This window comes from Balaenoptera borealis, assembly GCF_965194805.1.
Source record: "Balaenoptera borealis genome assembly, chromosome: 7".
Classification (NCBI taxonomy): Eukaryota; Metazoa; Chordata; class Mammalia; order Artiodactyla; family Balaenopteridae; genus Balaenoptera; species Balaenoptera borealis.
In genome coordinates this window covers 123971164-123998568 of record NC_138864.1, presented here as the reverse complement: position 1 = coordinate 123998568, position 27405 = coordinate 123971164, and the positions used below count along the sequence as shown (strand labels likewise).

The following is a 27405-nucleotide window of genomic DNA, read 5'->3' as shown; positions in this document are numbered from 1 at the left end:
TCTCTTTGTTCATTTGTTGAATGAACAATATACTGAAATAGATCAAAGGATCTATAGTAAAAAGTAAGTTTCCTCCCACCCTGATCCCCAGAATCTGAAGTTCCTTTCCCCAGTGGCAAGTGCAGTGGCCAGTATTTAAAGACATATTTTGTATATATGCATACACAAACATACATCTTGTACTAGTTATCCACTGCTGTGTAACAAATTACCCCAAAACTTAGTGGCTTGAAACAACAAACATTTATCAACTCATGTCTCAGAAACCAGAGAACAATGCTGCTGGGGTAACTGGATAATTTACTGACAGTTACAAAATGCTCACAAGGGGCCCGTGTAATGTGCTTCACAGGTAGTGTCAACACTCAATACGGGATGCATTTTGGCCTTCAAATTCCTTCCATTTGAGTCTTAAAACCATGGCCAGTGAACAAGGGCTCAAACTTAGCAATTTTGTAATTTCTTAAATTTGTTGGTGTTTGTGGGGAGGGGCAGGCATGGAGAGTGGTCGGGAGTGAGCTGGAGAGATGCTTCACTAACCATAGTAAATTGTGAAAAAAATAGTTACTTCCTGAACAAATGAAATACTTTTAAAAGCAAATTCATATCTCCATCACGTTTATGGCTAAAAATATTGTTTTGGGCCTCCTCCCTAACATTTCTTAGTTTTCTTCGTATGCCATCTTCAGTAATTTACTTTTTCTCTCTTTCTCCTGCGTACGCTTCTTGCATGCCCGAGCACACTTCTCTTCCACTTCTTGGATTTCTATTTCTAACTGATCAGCGTAGATTTTCTTCAAGACTTCCTCCCGCCTTCTCAGCCTTTCCTCCGTGTCCTTGTATATGGCGTCGGAAAAGTAAGCCCCCTGGTTGTTCTGCACCATCTTCTCTATCAGCTCCACCAGCTCCCGCACCTGAGCTTCCTTCTCAGCCTGGTCTGAACTCCTGTTACTGAAGGCGCAGCAGCGGTCTCCACACTCCTTGAGGATGCTTCGCAGGTTTACATCCGCACCCCGCACAAAGTCGCTTAGGCTGTGGTCCTCCAGCTCCTCTTTGCGAGTGAACAAGATGATCATGTGCTTCATGGCTGCTTCCCCAGACACAGCCTTGATCAACACCACGGTTTTCTGCTCTTCCTCCGTGTAGCAGCCCAGCTGCATGACCATGACGCTTGCGTGAGGGCCGGGGCAGGAGGCGAGGACACAGCAGCTGATTTCCTTGCACATGGTGCTCAGGCTCTCTTCGTTGTCAAAGAGCCCTGGGGTGTCAACACTGAGAAGGTCTCTCCCCTCCCATTTCCGGGATGCTTTCTGACAAGTTTTGGTAACAGCTTTGGCAGAAATCCTAGAGTCGAACAATTTTTCCCCCGAAGATGGTGTTTGCCGTCGCACTTTTCCCACTTCCAGTCTTCCTGACAAGCAGGACCCTCAGAGCGTTGTCCTGGGATTGTGCCATGTCCACATCAGAGGCTGTGTCCACATCAGCTGTGTCCACATCAGAGGCTGTGGAGTGTAGGCAACCCAGCTATGGTTCACAAAGGAACGAAAAAATGTATTTAGTAGAGTTGAAACCATTCCCAACCCTTCCTTATTTCTTACTCTCCTGTATATATAAATCATTCCAAGTTTTCTAAGTCAGGGGAAGTTGTATTTTACGTAGGATACTCTCCCTGATATCTTCTACTTACTATTCTAGTTCCCATTACATCCCCCTCTTGTGTTGCTGTGATGAAACCAGCGTTTGCCATGTTAAAATCTGGGTTGTTTTTAAACTGCTTTTCTCCATTTAACAAAATAATATACAGTTTGTTGTAGAACAGGTCCAAGTTTGTTTAAGATCGAATCTGAGGAATCCCGGTGGAAGCAGTTAGCAACTTATCCTATGCAAGAATGCTCATTAAAAAGCACTAACAGGGACTTCCCTGGTTGTCCAGTTGTTAAAAATCCACCTTCCAATGCAGGGGACACGGGTTCGATCCCTGGTCTGGGAACTAAGATCCCACATGCCGAGGGGCAACTAAGCCTGCGTGCCACAACTACTGATCACATGTGCTCTCCACAACTAGAGAGAAGCCCGCACGCCGCAGCGAAGATCCCTCGTGCCACAACGAAGGCCTGACGCAGCCAAAAATAAAACAAATAAATAAATAAATATTAAAAAAAAAAAAGCACTAACAATCTGGACACAAACAGAAAGAAAGTGTGGATGGAGGAGCCAGCAAAACAGTCCCACTACAGGGACTCTCAACACAGAAGGAAAACAACCGTTTGGTGAGACATGTGAAAACTGTCCTGAAATTTGTGTATGCCACACAGAGCTAAATTAATCTGATTTTCTTACACTGCACAGAGAAAGGAAGATAAATTTGATGTTCTTATTCTAAAAATACTCTAATATTTAGAAGCAATAATGGGTCCCTTATGATCTATAGTAACATAAAGTGTTTCAAGTGGGTTGATGGTTATCTGGCTTGATATTTTAGATGATAATCCTGCATCGGCTGAGAAAATAGATTGGCTAATGTCTAAATTTTAAATTACGTACATCTATTGTAGGTAAATAGAGCTTATAAATATTGACTCCATTAGAGACATAAAGTTGAAGTAGACCAGTGATCATGGAAGAACGGACAGAGAAAGCAGTCGAAGTGCTCCCCACAAAACATCATCAGTCCCAGATGGCTTCACAGGAGAATTCTATTAAACCTGCAGCGATCAGAGAATCCCAATTTTACTTAAATTATCCCAGAATATAGGGAAATAAGGTAAACCTTCAAATTCTTTCTAAGAAGTAAATGTAACTTTGAGCTTCAAATCTGACAAAGATTCTACCAAAAAACTACAGATGAATCACATTTATGAATATCAATACAAAATCCTAATAAAATATTAGCAAAAACAGAATCTGAAGCATTTTAAAAAGGGTTACAGTATAACCAAGTGGGATTTACTCTAGAAAACTAGAGAGAGGGGGGATGTTCATTAAGAGGAAAATTATTAACACAACTCATCAATAGCCATTCTCAGTAAAAACATTCTGTAAAATATGAATTGACACATATTTTCTTATCTATTTCTCTACTCATCCTGAAAGCCAGCAACTTACTTAATGGGGAAATACTTTCTCACTAAAACTAATACCATCTTCAACTCACTTTCCCGTGGTATTTGAGAAATCAGTCAATGCAAAGAGAAGAAAAAGTAATTACAGGAATGAGAATTAGAAAAAGAACAACAGGGAAGGCCAGATAGTACACAATATTGTAAAGCCCCTTAGAGTATTGGTGCATGAATAGAAAGACCAGTGGGAAAATCAGAAAATCTAGAGAAACACTCATTTGCATAAGAAAATTTAGTGTATAATAAAGGCAACATCCCATATCAGGGGAGAGCAGATGGACATTATAATGAGAAGTATTGAAATAACTGAATAATCATTTGAAAAAGTGTTAAAATTGGATTCAGTCCTCATACCAACCCAGGAAGTATTCCAAATGCATCAGATATTTGTTAAAATATTAAACTATGAACTATTACAAGACAACAGACAAATTCTTTCAAAACCTGAGAGTGAGGAAAACTTTTCTAAATTGAACTCAAAATACAGATGCATATCTGCTCTGTAAACACGTTCATAGCAATCAGTTTTTTTCAATGATCAATGTAATAATAAAATATTCTAAACAGATCAGTATAAAGCATTTTGCCTCTGCTCATATTTATCAGCTAGAAATAATCAACTAAGGCAAATTAAATCATTATCAAAAATGATAAGATTTGTACCTGCATATCCAATATATCGAGCGCAACTTAGAATTATTTTTAATGTATTGCATTAAAAGGGAGTAATAAGGTCTTAGGACTCCAAGTACAGGTTACTTTGTAACAATTTTCTCTTTTCACTTCAAGCTTTGTCACTGGACTAATATAGTTGGTTCCTTATTATGTTTACTCAGCGATTTCACAATTACCAGGAAAATAAGTTAATTCTTTGTAGTTTAAAACAACAACAACAACAAAATACATCCAGATTCCAGTTACATGTCAGGAGCTTGGAAGTCACTACTCCATCCTAAGAATAAGTGAAAAGCTGAACAGACTGAAAAAGCAACTCTTCTTAAATCTTTAAGAGATCCCTTTGAGGACACAGGGCAAACTGCTGCCCCCAAGACTGGAGAACAGACAGGCAAATGCAGGGAGTCCTGGCTTTGCAGAGCAGAGACTCGCCACGGGCAGCAGTGCTGGGCAGGGAGCCCTGCTGTGATTGACGGATTGCTCGATGGTCAGCGTGGAGTTAAAGCTCCAGGGGGACCCAGTCATGGGGGGCGTCTCCACACTTTTGTGAGTTTCACTTCTAATTGCTCCACCAGGTTCTCACAGTAAATATCGGGAAGAAAAATCCCCTGTTGCTTCCTGCAGGGGGAGGGGCAAAGGAACCCTTTTGAAATAGGGCAGAGCATCTTGTTCTTCTCAACAAGGCTTGCCCTCAGGGGAAACCAGTTAACCAGAGCTAACCTGCAGGGGTTTTATCAGAGCCTACCTAACCTGGAGGAAGAAAAATCTACAACTACAGTCAGCGCTAAGCCTCTCATGTAGGAAAAGGGAAATACCCACCTCCAGACCACTGGAACCCTACTGTCCCACCCAAGTGGGGAGAAAAAAACTGAAAAACACTGGTGAGGTTCACAGTCCAGAGGCAAAGGCTCACTAGAACTGAGATACAATCATAGGACTATAGAATACTTCTCCTCCCCCAGCCCATCACCCCATTACTAAAGGCTTCTTTACAGCAGTTCTTGTTCATGTCCAGCTAACAAGAAAAATTACAAGGCGTACTAAAGAGCAAAACACATAATTTGAAGAGACAGAGCAAGCATCAGAAGCAGACATGGTAGGTGTTGACTGAACAAAAATGCACAACCTAAAAGTTGAGAATTCTGTTTCGTTTGAGGACTTACTGAGAACTATAGCTGGGGAGACAGCCTCTCAGATAGTTCTGAGGAACTGTTCCAAAGAGGTAGTGGAGGAGCCAGGAGATACAGGAGTTTTTGTTGAAAACAGAACAAAACAAAACAAATATGTAGTCAAACATCAAAAGGTTACTGCTAGTCACACAAAAAACAGACTTCTCAAGTTAATGATGTAGTGCTATTCTATGTCTGGGAAGATGCAAGAGTCTGGGCTCAGTGAAACCATTCCTTTGATATGCATCTTAGCTATCTAGGGCCAGTATCCTGCTTTCCTCTATTCTGAATTCCCCTCAGGGCCCACTGTCCGGGGGGCTGCAATGCTGATGGCTTGATGGTGGGCAACATTCATGTTTATTTAAATGGCAGGCAAGATTGTCTTGTCCACACAGGAATCTTGGTATTATTAAACCAGGAATTTAAAACAACTAAGATAAGATAAAAAAACAAAAACAAAAAAACAACTAAGATGAATATGCACGGACTCTAATGTAAGAACAGATAGATGAGCCATGTAAGCAGAGACATGGAAATCCTAAGAAAGAACCAAAAGTAAATGCTTGAGATCAAGAGCGATGTACCCGAAATGAAGAATGCCTGTGATGGGCTAATTAGACCAACCAGATTATAGTCTTCAGGACCAGTTTCTACTCAAAGAAACCAGGGATTCTTGGAGAAATGACTGGTTCAAAGTCTGAGGCAGGAAAGGCATGAAATGACCTGGGATCATCTTATAGGACCTTTTTTTTTTTTTTCATCCTGATTCAAACAAACTAAACTGTAAATAAATTATGAGATAATCCTTGAAATCTAAACTCTAATGAGAGGATATTTGATAAAATTAAAGATTTATAGTACCTTTGATACTGTCGTTATGTTTTTTAAAAATCATCTTTCTGTTTTAGGTATGCATACTAAAATATTTACAGGTAAAATGATACAATGTCTAGTATTGCTTCAAAATAATCCAGGGTTGGGATGGGAAGTAGGTTGGGATATACAGGAAACATGAATGGTCAGGAGTTGATATTTGTCAAAGCTTGGTGATGGATATATGGGTGTTTATTATACTATTCTTCTGTAAATGTCTGAAATATTCTATAGCAAAAGGTTTAAGATGTATGTATGCCTTTGCAACCACTACTGAGTATATACTATATTCCAGACACTCTGATATGCATGTTTCATAGGAATATTTACTCCTTATAAATACTCTAGGGTGAAGGTAGTATTATTATTCTAATGTTATAGGTAAGGAAACTGTGGTTCAAAAGTACTGAGAAACTTGCCCAAGGTCATGGTGCTAAAAGGTACTGGGCTGAACAAGGATTTGAGTCACAGGCTGTCTGACTACCACGCTCACTCTTAACCACTGCACACTACGGCCTCTTCTTGTTCCTTCTCGGACCCATCATTCTACACTTTACATCCGGTCAGAGGCGGATCAGGGGAAAATAGTCCACACTCTTTCCCAAATGGTGACCTGTTAGCAAGCCTGTCATTAGGGAAGGCAAGGAGGAGGGTTCACATTTCACAGATCGTTTTTCTCTCTCTTCCATCTTGGGAAGCCAAAGGTGGGAGTCATAGTCAGGGGGAAAAAAATACATTTAAAAATGTTTCTCCAGTGGTTCTTGGAAGACCTAGAGGACCTCCAGGTGAAAGAAAGGCTGCGAAGTGAAAAAGGCATGTGCTTCAGAAAAGAACCAACTTACACTGTGAGTCCAGACCCACCACTTCTAGAAAATTCCTTCAGCTCCCTGAGGTTCAGTTCCCTCTGCTATTAAAAGGGACAATAAAACCAATCTTGCACGGTTGCCATGAGGCTTTCGTAGGATAGAAATCTCTATAAAGATCTCTTACGTTGCCTAGAGCATGGCAGCCACTCAATAAAAAGGTAGTGCTACAAAGTGCATTGAAATATAGGAAAACCCGGGAAAGAAACATAACTGAGTGACTGAGAGACACATTGCAACTTAGAGATTCAGCTGGATTTACAGGTTATATTCTTTCTTCCGAGTAGCTAATCCTCTCCCTATAGCACCCCCTCCTGCACCCCATACCTGGCACCTGGAGGGACACAGCCTCCTTCTTGTGAAGCGTGGGATGAATCCAGATGAGAATTCAGTGGGCAAGGTTCTAATCTTTCCTTGTCCACCTCTACGAGCCTTGGAGAGCCACCAGTTCTCTGGAATTTGAATCTTTTGGAGAGTCACCAGTACTCTGGAATTTGATTCTTTTTCAGTGAGTAGAGGGAGTTAGAGTAGATTTAATGGAATGGTCTTTAAATTGCCTTCCAGGTCTGAAGGTCTACCTTGGGGACACTAACTACCTATTAAAGGAAAACGACACGTTTCCAGGTAAAACTATCACAACGGCAACCGACTAAAAAGTGCACTATTTTTTTTTTAACTTTTTATTTTATATTGGAGTATAGCCAATTAACAATGTTGTGATAGTTTCAGGTGCACAGTAAAGGGACTCAGCCATCTATATACATGTATCCATTCTCCCCCAAACTTCCCTCCCATCCAGGCTGCCACAGAACATTGAGCAGAGTTCCCTGTGGTATACAGTAGGTCCTTGTTGGTTATCCATTTTAAATACAGCAGTGTGGACATGTTGATCCCAAACTCCCTGAATATCCCTTCCCCCCACCCTTCCCCCCGGTAACCATAAGTTTGTTCTCTAAGTCTGTGAGTCTGAGAGAGTGCACTATTAAGACAAGGTCAGCCCCTCCTAACAACATTGTAAGTGTGCAATACATTACCCATCCCCCAGCCTCTGGCAACCACCATTCTACTCACTGAGTCTATGACTTTGACTATTTTGTATATACATGGAATCATACAGTATTTGTCTTTCTGTGACTGGCTCACTCCACTTAGCGTAATGTCCTCACATTTCGTCCATATTGTCTCATATGGCATATGATTTCCCCCTTTTCTAAGACTGAATAATATTCCACTGTACATAGATACCACATGTTTTTACGCACTCATCTGTTGATGGACGTTCAGGTTGTTTCCACGTCCTGGCTATTGGGAAGAGTGCTGCAATAAACATGGAAGTGCTAATATTGCTTCAAGATCCTGATTTCAACTTTTTGGATCAATGCCCAGAAGTAGAATTGCTGGATCATATAGTATGACAAATTGACAAATTATAATTATATGTATTGAAGGTATACAAGTTGATGATTTGATATATACATTGTGAAACAGTCACCACAATCAAACTAATTAACATATCCACCACCTCACGTAGTTACCATATTCCTTTCTTTCTCTCTTTTTTGCGTTGAGGGCATTTACACTGTTTCCAGTTTTTGCTATTCTATGTATCCTGCTATAAATATTGTAGACATTACCTTTTGTTGGCACACACACACATTACTGTTGGATATGCACCTTGGGGTAGAATGGTGAAGGCTGACTACGTGTATGTGATATTCAGGTTTCTGAGATACTCCACAGAGTTTTCCAAAGTGGTTCTACTAATATACATTTTCACTAAACGTGGGAGATTTCTGTTTGCTTCATACCCTCAGAAGTTTCTCAAAGTTTTCTTTATTAGATTTTTTTACACAATTTTAAAGTTTATTCTCAGGCTTTTTATTTTGTTGTTGTTGTTTTAAAAGTCATAAGTTATACCTAATTGGCTATTGTTTGTATGTTAGACAGTTTTTATGGTTTTTATTTAATTTTGCATCCATCAATTTACTAAATTCTCCTATTGTTTATAGTAGTTTATCAGTTTATTCTCTTGATTCTTCCCACATATATAATCATAGCATCTACAAATAATGATAATTTCACATCCACCTTTACATTTTTTATACATACAGCTACTTTGTCTCTTATGGTTTCAGTATATATACTAGAAAAAAGTTTAAAATAGTGTTAGTGAACATTTTAATCCTCCAAACCACCATTAAACCTCCAAAATCTTTATCAAAATCTTTTTGTCAATAGAATACACTCCCTGAGAAAGCTTTTGGTTCCAGCTCTTTACAGTAGTTCCAGGAAAGAAAGGTGGGAATGAAGTATTCAAGTAACTAGAAAAAGTTCTTCACGGCCAGAGCATAGAAGGAAAGAAAGATCCTGTGATAAAATGAAGTGGGAAAGGTGGGAAGGGACCATACTTGGCTTGAATCACCTAAAGGGGGAGAAGAGGAGGAAAAGCTTAAAAAAAAAAATTGTGATGCTCACAGCCCAGGAACACAGACCCACTGTAAGAGTGAGATTCAATCCCAACATGATGCTTCCCCTCCTTCACTCCCTACCCCACATCAGCAGGACTCCAGTATGAAAACAGTGAATGAAAGCTGAGAGAACAGCAAGGCACAAGCTCTATTTAGGAAGGGGTTTTAGGGAAACCCACAGACAATGGGGGAGACAAAACAAGGGCACTAGAGGAAACTGAGGCCTCTAGCGCCTACCGCTACAACAAACATTAAACACAGCTCGTAGCCAGATCAACATCAAATCTCACACCATAGGCCTATTCACCTCAGTTCCTAATATCTGACATATCATGTCTGGCTTTCAACAACATTACAGCGCGTGCTGAAAGGCAGGAGAAAACACACAAAGCAAACATTAGAACCAGACTCAGATGTGACACAGATTTTGGAATTTTCAGACACAGAATGTGTGTGTGTGTGTGTGTGTGTGTGTGTGTGTGTGTGTGTGTACACACACGCGTGTAGAGAGACTTATTATAAAGAATTGGCTCGTGTGGCTCCTGTGGGCCACGGGATTATGGAGCTGATGAGTCCCAAGATGTAGGGTCAGCAAGCTGGAGGCCCTGGACAGCCAGTGAAGGGCTGAAGGAGGAGCCTGGGGGAGGAAGAGAGACAGTGAATATCTGTCATGACCCGGAAGGCAGAAGATGTCTGCAGGAAGTGGGGAATTCTCAGAAAAGGGAGGAAATCAGTAAAAAATCATTCCCCCGGCGCAACATTTTCTGAGAGATCTGCTGCTTTGCTTTAGGCCTCTGGGTTCTAGCTGTGCTAGTTCAGAATAAAAATAATAACAATACGCGTGTTCTTGTTTTTCCTGTGGCTGTTATCACGGCTGCAGAGGAAGTGCAGCGGCAGAGCTTTCTGAGTCGGGAGGGCCGGCCTTGTTGTTCCTACCACTTCCTCTTCCCTCAGCTCACAGCTCACGGCTGCGCTTTCAAGGGCAGTTCTTGAGCTGAGCTTTCAGATCACATTTTGCTGAAAAGCTATAAGCTATGTTCTCTATCTATTCATATGCCTGGGACACTTTCTTTTACCTTCTCCATTCAGCCTGCAATGTGGCAGCTCTAAAAGGGGAAACAAAGCATTCACGAGTGCCTGCGACCCCGGGAGACACAGGACACGGCCATTCCTTCTGCCCAGGGGGCAGCGGGGCAGTAAGTCCGAGTGTGTGGGCACTGTCTGTGTGTGATGTGTATTTGTGTTTGTGTGTGTGTCATATTTGAGAGTGTGTAGTGGGGATGGTGTGGGTAGTGTGTGTGTGTGTGTGTATGTGTGTGTTGTGTATGTCTCTTTGGGTGTAGGTGAGTGTATGCGGGTTTTCTGTGTGTGTTATGTGTGTGTGTGTGTGTTGTAGGTATGTTTACACATTTCTGAGTATATGTTTGTGAGTATCTCATGTTCATGTTTGTGTATGTATGTGCTTGTGTGCTGTGTTTGTGAATATATATGTTCATGTGTGTTGTGGAGGTATGTGTGTGCTATGTTTGTGTGTGTTCGTACTTTTGTGAGTGTAGGTGTGTAAGTAGTGTGTGTGTGTGTGTGTGCACGCGTGTCTGAGGTACAACAAGAGGAGCCGGGGCTAAGAAGTCAGGAGGACCTGGAACCCTTTGTGCTCTGCCTGGAACTCACTGCTTGCTCCTGGGCAAGACGCTTCTGTGAGTTTCACTGTTTTCCTGAGAAACCTCACAAAGGTGACGTATCTGCTCCGTGTTGGAGACAAACCCTGTGGCACGTGGCACACGTGTGATGCCCTGTCGGGCAGGATGTAGGCTGAGGCGGCCAGGGGCCGGGCAGACGCGCTGTCTGGGCGCGAGGGTGGAGCGCAGGGTCTGCCTCACCCACCTGCCCTGGTCCCGGCCCGGCCTGTATCTTCTTCTCACCACCCTTCTCTCTAGAGGAGGAAGGAGGTTTCCTGGGTGAGGTGCTGCCTCCGTCTCCACCGATGATGTAAGGGCACCAAGGACAAAGAGATTGAGGGATCTCCACTTTGCAAAGCCGGGGCCCCTTGAGAGGTAGAAGCCTGCGTCCTCACGAGAACGCGGCTGAACAGGCCTGGGCGAACATGCTCACCTGGCCTGCTCACTCTCCCCGGAAGGTCACCAAACCTCCGGGGCTGGGTCCGCTCTCAGCTGGTACGTTAGAGCTGACATCACTGAACCCCCAGTCCTGCGGCCACAGCCCCGCAGTTCCCCGGCCAGCCCCTGGGATCTGGCGAGGACTGAGGTGGTGGGCCAGGTGAGCAGAGAGCCTTAGCCCCCCGGGGATGCTGTGGTGACGGGAAAGCTGTGCCTATGGACGCTCCCCCGGGGCTACCATCCCCTTCAACTCAGAGCCTCCATCTGGAGAGTGCCATCTGACTGTGATTGTCTCTGAGTGTCCTACACATTCCAGAAAAAGTCATGGGGCCACACGGTTCCCTCCCCATCCCACAGAAGAGTACCAAGCAGATACAACACGATGGGCTCCTGAAACAGGGAACCGTGTTGGTCTGCAGGGCGGCACGGATGGAAGGCAGGGTACGCTGCTCTCTCCTCAGGATGACGGGAGTTCCCGGGTGGGTGACACGGCCCTCCTTCGCAAAGAGGACTAGGAATCGCTCTACAGAAGGTCAAAAAATGTGTTGGAATCTTCTACAGGGAAGAGGTGTCACGAACATGTAGTTGTGGCCCAGCATTCACACCTCCAGGGACGCTGAGGCCCAGGCAGTGCGACCACCTAGCTGCGGGCCTGGGGAGGAGCGCCGAGGCCCCCGGGCCCCCAGCAGGCCCGGGACGGGGCCCCACGTGGAGAGGGAGCCTGTCCGAGTCCGCCGTCCTCCTCACCGCCCAGCTCTTGGCCTCTGCGGCCCTTGCTGCCACGCTCTCCCCACAGATCATTCTGGCCCCAAGAGCCCCTCACCAGCCCCTCCAGCAACTGCCTGCTCACGTCCCCCGGGCACGCTGGCCACTGCTCGCAGGGCAGTATCTGTCAGGATGCATCCCTGACCCTTTCTCTCCATCACAGAATCACCCCAAAATGGAGACCACAGTGCAGGGGGAGAAAGGAGGAAACAGGGGCCCTAAAGGATGTAGAGGGTGTCTTAGACTCCCCCCCAACTCCTTCTCTCCCCCCCAAACCAATGCAAACAACTTCCTTTCGGCAAGAGAAAGGCAAAAGTCAGGTGCCTCTTAAAACTCGGTGGAAAAATCAGTAAGACATATGATTATTTTTTTCTAGTCGGGGGAAGAAGAATACGATGAACTCATTTTCCCGGAGAATCGCGAGGAAGGCCTGTCTCAGGATCCTACACAAGATGGGTCAGGAGGTAAAACATCTTTCCAGCAGACCTAAACTTGAGAGAGACATGGTCGGGGGACCTGTGAGGTGCAGGGGGTACGCTGGGAGAGGCAGCAGGAGTTCCGCCTGTCAGAGATTTGCCCACCCGGCGGCCATCGAAGGGCGTTTGGGTTGGGCCTCTCTTCAACCTGGCCAGATAGGAGGGAAAGGTCCCTGATGGGCGCAGTGGGCCGAAGGGGTGAGGGACAGCACCAACTGCCCCTTCACTGAGTCTCAGGAAGGATGTGCTGAGTGGGTGTGAAAAATGACTCGCCCCAGGCCTCCGTGTGGGCATCTTGCTGGCTCAAGTGTGAGAGCTCTCAGGGTCACAAGGGCCGCAGAGTACTAGTGAACAAGCAGGATGCACTCAGGTGCCCCCAGGACCGGGTTCCGTCTTCCCAAGGGGCTCCCTCCCCACAAAAGCTGTTGCATCAGGGTCAGGGGCTTAAATTTCATGGGCTCAACTTCGCCATCTAGCCTGAGGAAACAGAATTTAGGAATATAGGAATGTGGGAAATCCATCCACTTTCCTGGCCAGAAGAATTGATTTGTGATTCATCATGCATTTCAACACGACTGATGTTTTTTACTTTATGAACTTCAGTGACCTGAGCCATTGAGAGAAAGCCATATTAATAAGCTGCATAGGAAAATTACAATACAAGTGCCGACACCTGATTTCCCCCTCTTTTTGCAGCAATCGAGATTAAGCATTACTTTAAAAATCTGGCTTTAAAGTCGAATGGCGTGGGCGCCTCCAGGCTTGCCCAGACGGGAGACCCTTGTCTCCCTCCAGCTTTGCATTGGAGGGTGGAGATGAACACTGCACCTTCCCTGCTTCTGTGAAACTCCCACCCATCCACTCAAATTCCTTTCAAGCCACCTGAGGGAAGCTGGAGGGTGCCAATATCATCCAGTCAGAACTGGTCAGTGGGTCAGCCAGCCAAGGGAGAAAGGCAGCAGAAACGCGTTGCTGGAGATTTGGAAGAAGGCGGTGCCAATCCTACTTTCAGGAGGCCGGAGCTCTGTCACTGAGACACATCGATGTCTTCAATGTGGAGCAGACTTGGAAACCGGCTGGGGTTTGGCTCTTCTCTATGTGCTCTGGCTCCTGGGACCGGCAAGGCCAGGAGAAGGGAGTTCCCTTCCTGCCCTCCAGCTCCGGTCATTTCTAAAAAATCTGGACATTGGGTTTCCAAGTATTAGATTGGCATGACGCAGCTTCTCTCAGCTGATGGCTCTGACGTTCTGCTGGGGGAGAATGTCCAGGCCCAGCTCCAAGGACGTAGCTTAAGATTGTGACCCCAGTGTGCAGCTGCGCTGTGGAGCTGGGGGTCGGGCTGTAAAGAACCCACCCTCACAACACTCCTCGCTGGGAAAACTAAAGGTAATGTGACGTGGTCGATCCCGTCAGGGAGAGGACCGACACAGAGGCTGTGTGCTTTCAATTTCACCACTCTTCCTGAGAAGGGTCTCCAATCAGAGGTACTCGAGGAAGCTCAGGGTCCCAATTCATGACGGGATGATTCCCACATAGGTGACCCTGAGAAGAAGTTTCAAAACCTAAACATAAAATGTAGCTTTCTACCATATGATCCAGCAATTCCACTTCTGGGAATATAGCCCAAAGAACTGAAACAGATAGTGAACATATGTGCGCTAAGGTTCATAGCAGCATTATTCACAATAGCAAAAAGGTGGAAACAACCCCAACGTCTATATATATATATATATCTATATATCTATCTATATATATATATATATATGAATAAACACAATGTGGTCTACACCTACAGTGGAATATTATTCAGCCTTAAAAAGGAGGGAAATTCTGACACAGGCTACAACGTCGATGAACCTCGAAAACATTATGTGAAGTGAAATAAGCCAGACGCAATAGGGCAAATATTGCCTGATTCCACTTACATGAGGTCCCTAGAATAGTCAAACCCATAGAGACAGAAAGAATAGTGGTTATCAGGCGTTAGGGGGAGGGAGGAACGGGGCGTTAGCGTTTAGCGGGGACAGGTTTCAGTTTGGGAAGATGGAAAATTCTTGAGCTGCACAGTGGTGATGATTGCACAACCATATGAAGGTACTTAATGTTACACCTAAAAATGGTTAAAATGGTAAATTTCCTGTTATGTATATTGTACCATAATTTTTTTCTAAAAGTTACAAAAAGAGAGAGGGAAGGAAAGAACGCGAGCCTAGGGCACGTCTCAGATGCTGACGCCGGTCTTTCCTTCTCCTACCCCCCCCCCCCCCCCTCCACCGGACATTCTGCCCCTGGTGAGCCTGAAGCGGGTGATGGGCTCTAACCCCGGCCCCCCACCTTCTCTGGATGCTTCCAGGGCTGCGGGAGGATGAAGGGACCCCGCAGAGGCTGAGGCTCATCCTGGTGGGAAAACCCGGAAGCGGGAAAAGCGCAACAGGAAACAGCATCCTGGGCCGGAGAGTGTTCGAGTCCAAGGTCAGCGCTAGGCCCGTGACCAAGGCCTTCCAGCGGGGGCGCCGAGCGTGGGCGGGGAAGGAGCTCGAGGTCATCGACACCCCCGGCCTCCTGTCCCCGGGGGCGGCGCCGCCAGGGCGCGCTCGGGGCGGCTGCGAAGCCATCGCCTTCTCGTCGCCGGGGCCGCACGCGGTGCTCCTGGTGACGCCGCTGGGCCGCTTCACCGAGGAGGATCGGGAGGCGGTCGGGCGCCTCCAGGAGCTCTTCGGGGCCGCCATCCTGGCCCGCACCATCCTGGTGTTCACGCGCAAGGAGGAGCTGGACGGCGGCTCGCTGGAGGAGTACCTGCGAGACACCGACAACCGGGAGCTCGCCAAGCTGGACGTGCTCTGCGAGCGGCGACACTGCGGCTTCAACAACAAGGCGCAGGGGCCGGAGCAGGAGGCGCAGCTGCAGGAGCTCATGCGACACATCGAAGGCGTCCTGTGGGAGCACGAAGGCCGTTACTACAGCCGCCAGGCTTACCGCCCCCCCCAGCGGCACGTTCTGCGCCAGCGAGGGCGGGAGGGCCGGGGCCCCCAGGGCCAGGGAGGGGCTCAGCGAGGAGCCGAGCCGGCAGGGACTACGGCGCATCCGGAGGGAATCTGAGCGCACTCACGGACAGCGCCTGGAGAGGCCGCCCGCGGACACGCGCTGCATTGCACGCAGCCACGGCCGCTTCCTGCCGGCCTCCCTCGGCCCCGGAGTCTGGCTTCCAGCCCCTCACTGGCTCTCTCCGTCCCACAGCTCACCGCCCCTCCCAGTGTCCAGGGCAGGGTCTGGGGCGGCGAGCGGTGCGCGGGCTCCTGAGTTGCCAGGTCCTTCATCACGCCTTCCAGAACCCGCGGGCCCTCCCTCCTCCGTGCCCCTCCCTCCCCACGTCTCCTTGGCGTTCCGAGTGTGCAGGAGAACACCGATAGCAGCACAGCTTCCTGCGGGCAGGCCCGAGCCTCATGCGTCCGCGTAACTCCCACAGCATCCTGGCCGCTGGAGTCGCCGCTTAAACGTCGACGTAGCAGATCAGTGTGGGATGTCGACCAGGTGCCTCTGCATCTCTTGGGCTGTGTCCTTGCCCGCTAAGGGGGCAGGCACGATGACTTTTGAGGCCCTGCGCCGTGTGGGGCAGGGCAGGCACTGGGCTGGGGAGGAGAAAGCCAAGTAGAAGCGGGAGGGGGAGAAGGCACAGCCCTTTTAGTCACTCTTGAAAGAGGCCACCCAATCCAGCCAAGGAGCCCCGTGGGAACCTCTTGGTGGGATGATGGGCAGAGCGGGGCAGGGGTATCCAGGGGGCAGGTCTGGTCAGGAAATGGAGCCTAGACCTGGCTGCAGGACGTGGAGGCCCCCGGAGGTGCCGAGCGGGCCTGGGCAGAGAGGAGCACTTCCCTGAGGCAGACTCGGACTAGGGAGGTCACACACCTGTTGCTGCCCCTCGTGATGCCTGCCGTCCGGCCGTAGAGAACAGAGGCGATGTTCAGCCCCGCCTCTGCTTCACCTGCAGCTGCTTCCCTTCTCCCTTGAGAGTGGGGAGAAAGTGTGGGTGGGGTGTGTCTTGGTGTGTAGGTGGGTCCCCAGCAAGGTATTCTGGTGCATAGAATGGGGGGAGGCAGAGAAGAAAGGGAAGCTGCAAAGAAAGGAAGCAGGTGAATGATGTAAAACGTCCTCGGGAGCAGCCTGCCGGGCTGATGGGGAGAGCCCTGCAACACGCGGCTGTCATCTTCTCCAGGCGCAGCGGACTCCTAAGAAAGCTTAAGCATTTCTTTTGCTAAAAGATTCAGACAAGTGTCTCGAGGCAGAACAGAGACTTATTTTGGTGTATGCTTAAGATAGCCTTTGTGCCAGACCATTTATTAAGTAGGTGATCCGTGTCCCGCTGAACTGGAACGCAACATTTATCATATGTTAATTTTTCATATTCCCTAAGATCTCTGTCAGGATTTTCGATTCTGTTCTTGTCTTCTGACTTTTCTACTCCTACGTGAATAAAACATGGATTTGATTAGAGTGGCTTTGATTATAATGTGACATCGATTTCCTCCCCAGTCTCCATTTTTGTATTTCCTTTGTTATTTTCAGGCATTTATTCTTCTGTGTGAAAGTTAAAATCGCTTTGTTTAATTTTCATAAAAGAATCTTGTTGGGATTCCAGTTGGAATTGTCTTACATTTATGTATTAAATTTGGGAGGATTGGAAGTAAGATAAGTCAGAGAAAGACAAGTATTGTGTAATATATATCACTTATATGTGGAATCTAAAATGTCAAACCTGTTTAAAGAAAGAGTAGAACGGTGGTTACCAGGAGGTAGGGGCACAGGGGATAAGACTGGTGGTATTTAAGGGTACAAACGTGTAACAAGCACTAAATAAGCCATAGAGATCTAAGGTCCAGTATATAGAATGTAGACAGTAACATTGTACTCTAAGTATGTGATGTGATGAATATTGTTACAACAGCAGCCATACTACGATATATAAATGTACCAAAGTAACACCCTGCACACCTTAAATTTACACAATGTTAAAAGAAAATCTTTAAGTTACATTAAAAACCTAAAACAAAAAAATTGGGAGAATTGGTAAATGCCTACAGGATAAGTGAATTAAGGCCATCTTGTTTCTAAGTGAATAGACTCATGACTTCAGAGCTATTGAAGTCAAAGCTAAAATCATTTGCATTTCCTTTAGGAGAAGAAGATATATTTCTTTAATTTAGGTACTTTTGTTTGAACTCTGCTGGCTTGATTGATTTCATAATGGAAAATACAAGCACTTGACCAAATGAAACCCATCCAGTGACTCTAAATGGCGCGTCACTCAAAACATGTCATTCATTAAAAATTCTAAAGGAATTGTTTAAAATTATATCGAATACGGGGTTTTCTCTCCTTTATTACTAAAAATCAGGGAAAATACCTCCCACGACTTTTCAGAAGGAGGGATAGATGTTGCTTCATGCCATCACTCCCTCAGCATCAGAGAATGGGGAAGGCATGTGTCGGTATGTTCTGGAAACTCCATGGTCTGTGTACCAATAGGAAAGAAGTGGTGTGGGTGAGGGAGGGGGCAGGGGGAGCAGAGAGGGTTGTCTTGGCCAAGGCTGTGAAAATAGTGAACTTTGGAATTCATTATTCTCAAAAAATATCTCTACACTGGAGCAAAGCATGAATAACACTGATCTGGAGAATCCGAAGTGCCCAGTGAGCGCATGGGCTGCTTCCTCCTTGGGGGGTCAAAGCAGCAGCTAAAAATCCCAGGGAAGGTTTCCAGCTCCCAATCCTCCCGTAATGACATTCATACACTATGTAGAAAATTCAAAATAATGAGAATTTCTAAACAACTGTTAGAAGATACTGAGAAGTGACCAAAGACAGGGAGACACTATAAGGAACTTGACACTTATCATAAGGGGCCATGCAGCTACCACTTTTATGTGGCTTTCCCCCGAGAGCACTTTCCCATCCTGCTGACCCAGGGATATCGCTCAAGCAGAAATTCACAGTGACCTGAGAGGAAGAGGATTGAGTTTGGGGGCAGCCAGAGAGGGTAGAAATTGATGGAGAACTCCCCAAAGGAGCCACACAGGGGGTTGGGTGGGAACATTAGAAATTCTTCATATAAACTCCCTTCAAATCTTTGCCTGACCCATGAACGGTAGTCTCTAAAGGGTCCAGGGGAAACTTTTTGGAAGGCTGAAAGAGCTAGTTAGTGATTTCAGCAGTTGCCCTCAACAGCAAAGACAAAATTTGAGATTCCGGTCCACCAAGTATTCCACTGAAATACCAACGGGAGTAAAATCACATCAGGACTAAGGGACTTGCCCTAAAAGAGCAAAATTGGAATAGCCCCTTGCTAATGACGTCGACAACCAAGCCTTCCCAAGTTCAAAGGGATCTGCCAGTAATTTAAGTGCCTGCTAGAGCAAACACAGTACTCTTCAGAAGAGCATAATAATATCCAGAGTCCCTACAACATACTATCGACAATATCCTGTAAACTATTAAAAATTCTTCTTTTCTAACATAAGGATAGAAAGCTATAAAATTTCCCTCTACACCTGTTTATCTACATCTCACAAATTTTTGTGTATTCTGTTTTCACTATCACTCAGTTTATAATATTTTGCATATTCTTTGTGATAGCTTTTTTCACTCATGGATTATTTAACAGTATGTGTTTAATTTCCAAATATTTGAGTATTTTCTAGAAATTGCAATATCCAATATGGTAGCCACCAGCCATATGTGGTTATTGAGCACTTGAAATGTAGCTGGTGTACCTGAGAAATTGAATTTTAACTTTTATTTCATGATAATTTGTTTTAATTTAAATTTAAACACTGAAGCACTGTAAAATATTTTACCATGAAACACAGCTTTGTTGTTTGGGTAGAAATACACTTCACTCTAACTGCTGTAGCACATATTATTGCTGTATTGCAATGTAAATTTTGGCCACATTTATTGTTTCTAGTATGAGAACATATGTACATCATTGATCTAGTCAATGTCAGAAGATTGATTCCCTTTGAATAATCTTCCTTATGCAGTGATGTAATACTTTTATTTGAATACTTTGTGTAGACAGCATGAGTTATAGTGATACCTATCTACATTGTAGTTGGTCATTAAATTTAAATACGGTTTATTATTTTATTTATAATAAGGTTAAGTTAAATCTTTTAATTTAAAAAGAAATACGGACAATATTTAAACTTTAAAATGAAGGCATGATATTGATGCAGAATGAATGGAGATGACTAAGCAGGTAGTAAAACTGGAACAGGAGAGAGAAAAAGAGACTGGAAGATGTGTTATAACATTCACAATGGCAATTGTAATTTGCGGCAGTGTAGCAAAACCAAAAAAAAAAAAAAAAAGCTGTTAGAGACCTTTTCAGCATACAGGATTTGATAAAATGTTTCCTTTCAACCATCAAAATCAGACTTGACAAAACTAGTAACTGAAGCCAGAATTAAATGTCCAACAAAATAACACTAGAGAACTTTTAATAGGCTCTGAGCTTGTAACTTGGGCCAGGTATAAAACAGTTTGGATTACTGCATGAAAAAGAAAAACACATTTAGTTGGAGAGATGGTGAAAAAAACTTATTACTTTGGTTATGGAAAGTGTTATTGCAAATTTTTAAAGAAAAGACTAAAAATTCTAAAGTATGCAAAACATGAAAGACCTTCCATCAAGGCAGCAATTGCCAAGAGAAGGCAAGACTTTTAAAATAATATCAAAGATGAATTGATTTAAGGTTTGAAAAATTGCAAGTCTCTTTTTTTAGAACCATATGAGAAGTGTGACTTAAGACATGATCCGAATGATACTTTGAGTATGTCTTAAAGTCGTCCCACGTCTAGGAAAAGATGTAAACTCAGGGCAAAAAAAAAAAAAATCAAATTAGGGGTATAGATATTTTTAAATCTTTCAAACCTTTCAGAGCAGAATTTTAATAGATACTTGGCACAAATTCCTCATGATGGAAGCACATGCAATAATCTCCAGTCTCACGCTCGTGCTCTGTGCCCCAGAATTCCTGGACCATGCTCTTCTCTGCTTCTGGATCCTGCCTTTATTTTGCCTCGACTCTTTCCAGTAACATTTCATCTCTCTCCACGTATGCAGAGTATTCGATTAGGAAAACTGAAGCCAATCTAGGTATTAAAAGTAGGATGAACTCTTTGTTTTTCCTTCTAAAATGGTAAAAAAAAAAAAAAATTTAAGTTGCCTTTAGATACATTAGATTGGTGAGTGTATGGCTTTCATCCATATCTTTCTTTTTCTTTTTCTTTTTTTCATCTTTATTGGAGTATAACTGTTTCACAATGTTGGGTTAGTTTCTGCTGTACAACAAGGTGAATCAGCTACATGTGTACATATATCCCCATATCCCCACCCTCTTGAGCTTCCCTCCCACCCTCCCTATCCCACTCCTCTCAGTTGTCACAAAGCGTCGAGATGATCTCCCTGTGCTATGCAGCAGCTTCCCACTAGCTATCTATTTTACATTTGGTAGTGTATATGTGTCAATGCTAAAAGTTGGATGAACTTTGAATCCAAGGAATGAAAGGCTTGCCCAGGCCTGGGGAGCGAGGTGGTGTGCTGAACTGGGTGATTTTCAGCAGCCATGAGCTGTGAAACACACCTCTGTCTCCCCATAGTCTACTTGCAATGGTTGCCATGGTACTCCTTCTCCAGCAAGTTCCAAATCTTGTGGGAGTGCTTCTCATTGGCAGACTCTGACCCGGACCTGTAGGGAAAGGGGTGATAAGGAATGTTGGCCCAGGCTCCTTCCCTGAGATGCAGAGAACCCAGGAAGAATCAATGGTGCCACGTTTACAGCATTCAGCACAGCTGAATAATTCAGATGGAAGGATTCACCTTATATCTGACCTTATGGAAAACTTTCCTATCTCATCCACGACATCAAATAGGAGTTACACCTTGGTATGCCTGGGACAAAGTATGAAAATATTATCTTGAATTTTCATTTCAACACGTACTGCCTCAGTAGTGGGTGGCAGCTGACTCTTCCTGTTCACTCCTCTGTACCAACCTGCTGGCACACATGAGGCCCTCACTAAATATTTTTTCACCCTCCCCCTTGGAGAGTTGGTGAAACTTGGCTCAAGCTACATTTCCACAGCATGGAGAGTCCAAAATCTTTCTTGTTCTTTCTGGGAATTTCCTGAGCTCACTTCTTTATGCGTCCCTGTACTTTCTCAGTCGTGTACCACTCTTCTCTATTTGACCCAATTTCATGAAGACTCAGAATTCACTTCTTTAGCTGGTTTCCACAATAACCACGTATACTAAGCATTTTATGCGCTTTGGCGTCTTTCCTAGCGATTTTGAAACTCAGGGGGAGGGTCCCACAGGCAGCAGCGGGCGTTAGTACATCAAGTCGACTGCCCTCCCTCTAGCTTGGAAAGAGGAAGTGCTAGTCCCTCCAGAACCCAGGAGGGAGAAACTCCGGAGTGACACTTCATAAATGACCTCCCTCTCACGAAAGGCAGAGGGATTGATCTGTTTGGGGATGTTAAAATGTTAGGAGAGCCATTAGACCCATTAGACCACTTCCTGCTATGAGTTTTACTTTTCAAAAACAGGAAACAAATGGCCCTCTCTCCCTTTTGACCTGCTGTGATCAGATATGACCAACACTTTTGGTTCCTTGTTTCATCCTATAAGCAGACCAAAAATGTCCTCTTTCTGGTGGTCCAGAGGCGTCTTACTTTTTGGGTTTCACCTTCTCAGACTATGACTCTTTGGTTGTCAGGTGGCCCCATTATGTGAAACTAGCTCTCTTCCATTTCAGGGAAAAGAAGGAAGACTCCTAACTTTGGTTTTTCATCCCTGCTCTGGTCTCCACTTCATCTTTACTAGGGAGTCCTAGAATTCTGGTAACACCATGGTACTTAGTTTTCTTTGATTCAGTTCTTTGTGTGGATAGTTTTCCTGCAGAATCCTGGAGGGGAGAAGGGTCTTTGGCTCCCTGGTTCTAGCTGGTAACATTTGGAGCAGGGGAAATGCCTTGAAAATCATTGAAGTGACTTTCCCTTTGTTTTTCAAGCACAGGATATTTGCTCCAGTGTAATCACTCTCAAAGTATAGTCCTGGACCAGCGGGATCGGCAATGCCAGGGAACTTGTTAGGAATGCAGATTCTCAGGTCTACTGACTCAGAAACTTTGTATGTTAACAAGTCTTCCAGGCAACTCTGATGCATGTTAATGCTCCACAAAATACAGAAAAAACCTGAATAATCAGATTTTAATATTTTAAAAAATATTAATACAGTTTTGCTGAAAGACGACCACCCTGTCAACCTGGGTGTTTTCTCTGGAATGGATGGTCTATATTCTATCATGTCTCCAATTTGCATAAAAAGGTTCAGTCACTAAGTGATAGCATGTTACACGGTAGAAGTCCAGCTGGTAAGAGATGAGGACAGCTCCTCTTCTTACAGGGGAAAGGAAGCAGGAAGGCAGAGGAATCAAGCAATCAGACACGTGTCCTCACTTTTGTCTCTCCAAGTTCAGGAAACAAGAAGTATATTGGATAGTTAACTTCTGGTCACTTCTTGAGCTAGGATCTGGGGAACACCCTCTGAGAAAAGCCTTTTAAACATGGATGTCACCCTATGTGGTCCTCGTCTCAAGGATGGAAACACTTTCCGTTTCTATCTGGTTTGGCTGCTCCCCAGTACTTTCTAGCATTTAATTCTTCATAATTTATCCAAAGTTTATCTGCAGGATATTTAGTATGTTACAAACCTCTGTCCTTTTGGAACCAGACTCAAGTTCTGAGGTTGTACTTTCTTGTCCTTTCCTTGGTTTGTGTGTAGAATGAACAAGAGTTTAGGATTATAGGAAAGTGTGGTTGGGAATTGGCAAAGGAATTCACCATGGGGGTGGGAGTGAGGTCGCTCTAGAGCCAGGTGTAGAGCAAACTCGCCCCAGCTGCATCTGGCACGTGCTGCTAGTCGTCTGCTTACTAGCATTTTGCCCCTCCTGTTCACTAACAAAACTACAATTTTGCTTATAACTGCGACGTACCCATGTGAAATACTGAATTGCACAGTGTTTCTTGCAGCTGGGGTAACCATATGACCAAGAGGTAGTAGCAGAAGCCCTGTGGACATTTCTGGGTTGCCTTTGCTTTTGTAATACAAGTGCCATTCTGTCTTCCTTCTTGTGTCTGTGTTCTTTCCACCTGCAATTCAGACATGAGGCTGAAGGTGAAGCAGCCGTCTTACCACTTTGAGGACAAAAGTTACTTGCAAGTAATGGTGGAGAAAAAAAGCAAGTTCTTTGGGTAGTTCCATGGGCTCTGGACTTACCAGCCATAAACTCCTTGTTGTATCACAACTGAACCCTTTGTTAAGCTACTTTGGTGAAGTTCTCTTCCATGCAACCAGAATACCCTCCAGCTTATATTCCAGGGCTGAATGAGCGTCACTGTCGGACCAGCCACAGAGATTTTAGACCATCAGGAGCTGTGGTGAAGTCAGCCAGGAGACCCTCAAAGGGCACTGCCTGGAGTGAGAAATTAATTCACTTGGTGACTTTACACCAGCTTGTGGACTTTCTTGTTGGGGACCAGCAGGGCTTCAGAGGCTTGACAGACATGGGATGTCACCCAACAAGTAGAGGAGACAGGGACTGAGGCTTGGAGACCCCATCTTTCTCCGCAGATCACAATGTCATGGAATAAACCCATCCCCCACTGAAGGAAAGAAATACGATGGTTGCAGGGAGTCTCTAAGTCACCTAAATGGAGACTGAACACCGTCTAAAGTGGCTCTTTAGCAGATCCGATTGGACTGCTTTTTAAACAAGAGTCAACATTTAGTTATACATTTTCCCTAGAAGTAATGGATGGGATCTAGGAAAGAGTATAAAATTATAGACAAATTAAACATGTACATTTTCTATTTGTGTCCTAAATGTAGTATATGTTTAATTTTGCCTCGTAGACTCTTTCCAGTGAATTTCAAATTGTTCCACAAGAAGCGACTGACTTATATTCTCAGAGGACTCATTTCCACAAGCTTGTTCAAAGCATTTTTTCTGCAAAGGCAACTATTATCTCAAGAGGAATTAAAAATAGAGTTATAATTTCCATATCTCATTATCTTTTCTCACAAATCCTATATCAGAGATATAATGCTTAAGAAAATGTAGGCACTACATAACATAGCCATTGTGTATATGAAGCAAAAACTACAGAAAATGCAAGGAGATATGGATTAACAGGCCCTAATAATACGACTTTAATATAAACTTGTCAGAAAAGACAAATCAAGTAGACAAAAAATAAGTAAGCAGATAGAAGAATAAACATAATGAAGAAAGTAGCTCTCTTGGATTTATAGAAAACACATTCTTTTTGCATAATAACGGAGAATACACCCTTTTTCAAATGCACATGGAACATTCACAAATATTGATCATATATTAATATATGTTAGCAAACCTCAGTGAGTTCCATGAAGTAGAAATATTAAAAACAACACTTTCTGATCATGATGAGATAAAACCAGAAATTACATTTGGAAAAAAGTCCTTCCGTCGGGAAATGGAAACACCTTGTATGAAACAACTCTTTTTGAGAAGAAAAATACAAACTGAGGCTTTAGAATTTCTTACAGATCATACTAATGAAAATACTAAATGTCAGAAGCTATAGGCTTCATTGAAAGAAGTGATCAGAGTTAAAAGCATTGCACCAAAAACTTCTTCAACAAAAAAAAGAAGAAAATGAATTAAATTCTCACTTCCAAAAAAACTAGAAAAAGTACAATAAGGTAAACCAAAAGAAAGTACAAGTATGAAAGACAAAAATTAATGTAGTGGAGAAAAAAATACACCTAATTAATAAATCAAAATCGTGGTTTATTGAAAAAATTTAAAATTAACAAACTACTCATTAACTTGTTCAGGAGAAAAAGAGGAAAGGGCACAAATAAAACTTCCAAATTGACAAGAGGAACAACCATTGAAATTGAAGACAAGTTTAAAATTTAAAACCTTTTTGCAAATAAATTTGAAAACCTAGAAGAAATGGCTAATTTCCTAGGGCAATGCAGATTACCAAACTTATCTCCATTAGAGAGACAAAATTTATTTTTTAAAATATTTTTAAAAGGTTTTTTGACGTGGACCATTTTAAAAGTCTTTACTGAATTTGTTACAATATTGCTTCTGCTTTATGTTTTGGTTTTTTGGCCCCAAAGCATGTGGGATCTTAGCTCCTCAACCAGGGATCGAACCTGCACCCTTTGCATTGGAAGGTGAAATCTCAACCACTGGACCACAAGGGAAGTCCTTAGAAAGAGAAAATAAACAGACCAATGTACATGGAAGAATTAGAGAAAGCTATTAAGGAACCACACCACAAAGTAAGCACCAGGGACAGATTGTTTTGCATGGAAATTCTTCCAAACCTTCAAAGTCCAGATAGTTTCAGTGCTCTTTAAATTGTTGCAGAGCATCGAAAATGAAGAGAAATTTCCTAATTGCTTTTTTTATTTTTTTTAATACTTATACTTTTTTTTTTTTTAAGTTTATTTATTATTTATGGCTGTGTTGGGTCTTCGTTTCTGTGCGAGGGCTTTCTCTAGTTGGGGCAAGTAGGGGCCACTCTTCATCACGGTGCGCGGGCCTCTCATTATCGCGACCTCTCTTGTTGCGGAGCACAGGCTCCAGATGCGCAGGCTCAGTAATTGTGGCTCACGGGCTTAGTTGCTCCGCGGCATGTGGGATCTTCCCAGACCAGGGCTCGAACCCGTGTCCCCTGCACTGGCAGGCAGATTCTCAGCCACTGCGCCACCAGGGAAGCCCTCTTAATTGGTTTTTGAAAACAAATATAACATTGATACTTAAGTCTGATAATGATGGTACAAAAAGATAAAACTGTAGAGCAATATCTCTTGTGACTTCAACACAAAAATACTAAATAAAATATTAGCAAATAGGTGCCAACACCACATTAAGAATGTGATACATCATGGCCAAGAAGGATAGAAAACAGAAATGAAAAATTGGTTCAATATTGGGAAATCTATTCATATCATTCACCATGAAAATTCTCATGGATGATTTTTTTTTTTTTTAAAGTCATAAGCAAATCGCTGTATTTTTTCTTTTTATTTATTTATTTATTTATTTATTTATTTTTGGCTGTGTTGGGTCTTCGTTTCTGTGCGAGGGCTTTCTCTAGTTGTGGCGAGCGGGGGCCACTGTTCATCACGGTGCGCGGGCCTCTCACTGTCGCGGCCTCTCTTGTTGCGGAGCACAGGCTCCAGACGCGCAGGCTCAGTAGTTGTGGCTCACCTGCCCAGTTGCTCCGCGGCATGTGGGATCCTCCCAGACCAGGGCTCGAACCCGTGTCCCCTGCATTGGCAGGCAGACTCCCAACCACCGCGCCACCAGGGAAGCCCCCATGGATGATTTTTTAAAAGCCTTCAATGAAATTCAACAGCTATTCATGGTAAAAACCCTCAAGAAAAGAGTGATTGGAGGATACTTGCTTAACATGATTACACACACACATGCGCGCACACGCACACACACAAATACACGTACTACTGTAGTTCAGCAGCTATCTCACTTACCTAATTGGGAAACACTGAAGGCATATCCAGGAAGAAAGCAAGCATACCCACCCACTACCAATCAACATTATGATGGAGGTTTTAGCAAATGCAATTTGACAAGAGCAATCAATTAGGGGCCTAAGAATAAGTCAAGGAGAAGTGATACACTGTGGTACATCCATAAGATGGAATACTTGTCAGCAATAAAGGAGAACAAGCTCTTGGTACACACAACTTGAATGATTCTCAAAATCATTATGCTAAGTGAATGAAGCCAGTCTCAAAAG

The 27405-nt window shown here is 44.0% G+C and overlaps 1 protein-coding gene and 1 pseudogene across 3 annotated transcripts; one reads left to right on the top strand and one right to left on the bottom strand.

Annotated features, from left to right (window-relative positions):
* Window positions 1-662: 662 nt before the first annotated feature.
* On the bottom strand, window positions 663-1455 carry LOC309631880 (GTPase IMAP family member 7 pseudogene; annotated as a pseudogene). The gene has a single exon. The product of its transcript is annotated as a GTPase IMAP family member 7 pseudogene (transcript).
* An 8179-nt stretch (window positions 1456-9634) lies between these two features.
* On the top strand, window positions 9635-17160 carry LOC309632037 (GTPase IMAP family member 6-like). Of its 2 annotated transcripts, XM_082399093.1 has the most exons (3): window positions 9635-10363; window positions 12426-12513; window positions 14879-17160. In XM_082399093.1, exons 1-3 carry the CDS (start codon window positions 10202-10204, stop codon window positions 15622-15624), a joined length of 996 nt encoding a protein of 331 aa, XP_082255219.1. In that variant the 5' UTR covers window positions 9635-10201; the 3' UTR covers window positions 15625-17160. The 2 variants fall into 2 exon arrangements, with proteins under 2 accessions (XP_082255219.1, XP_082255220.1); XM_082399094.1 differs by having other exon boundaries at window positions 10272-12513; window positions 13222-17160.
* Window positions 17161-27405: the final 10245 nt, after the last annotated feature.

Coding starts and splice junctions, on each gene's coding strand:
- LOC309632037 (XM_082399093.1), top strand. CDS start 10,202: ATGTTCTCTATCTATTCATATGCCTGGGACACTTTCTTTTACCTTCTC. Junction 10,364..12,425: donor GCCCAGGGGGCAGCGGGGCA/GTAAGTCCGAGT, acceptor ATTTTTTTCTAG/TCGGGGGAAGAAGAATACGA. Junction 12,514..14,878: donor TACACAAGATGGGTCAGGAG/GTAAAACATCTT, acceptor GGATGCTTCCAG/GGCTGCGGGAGGATGAAGGG.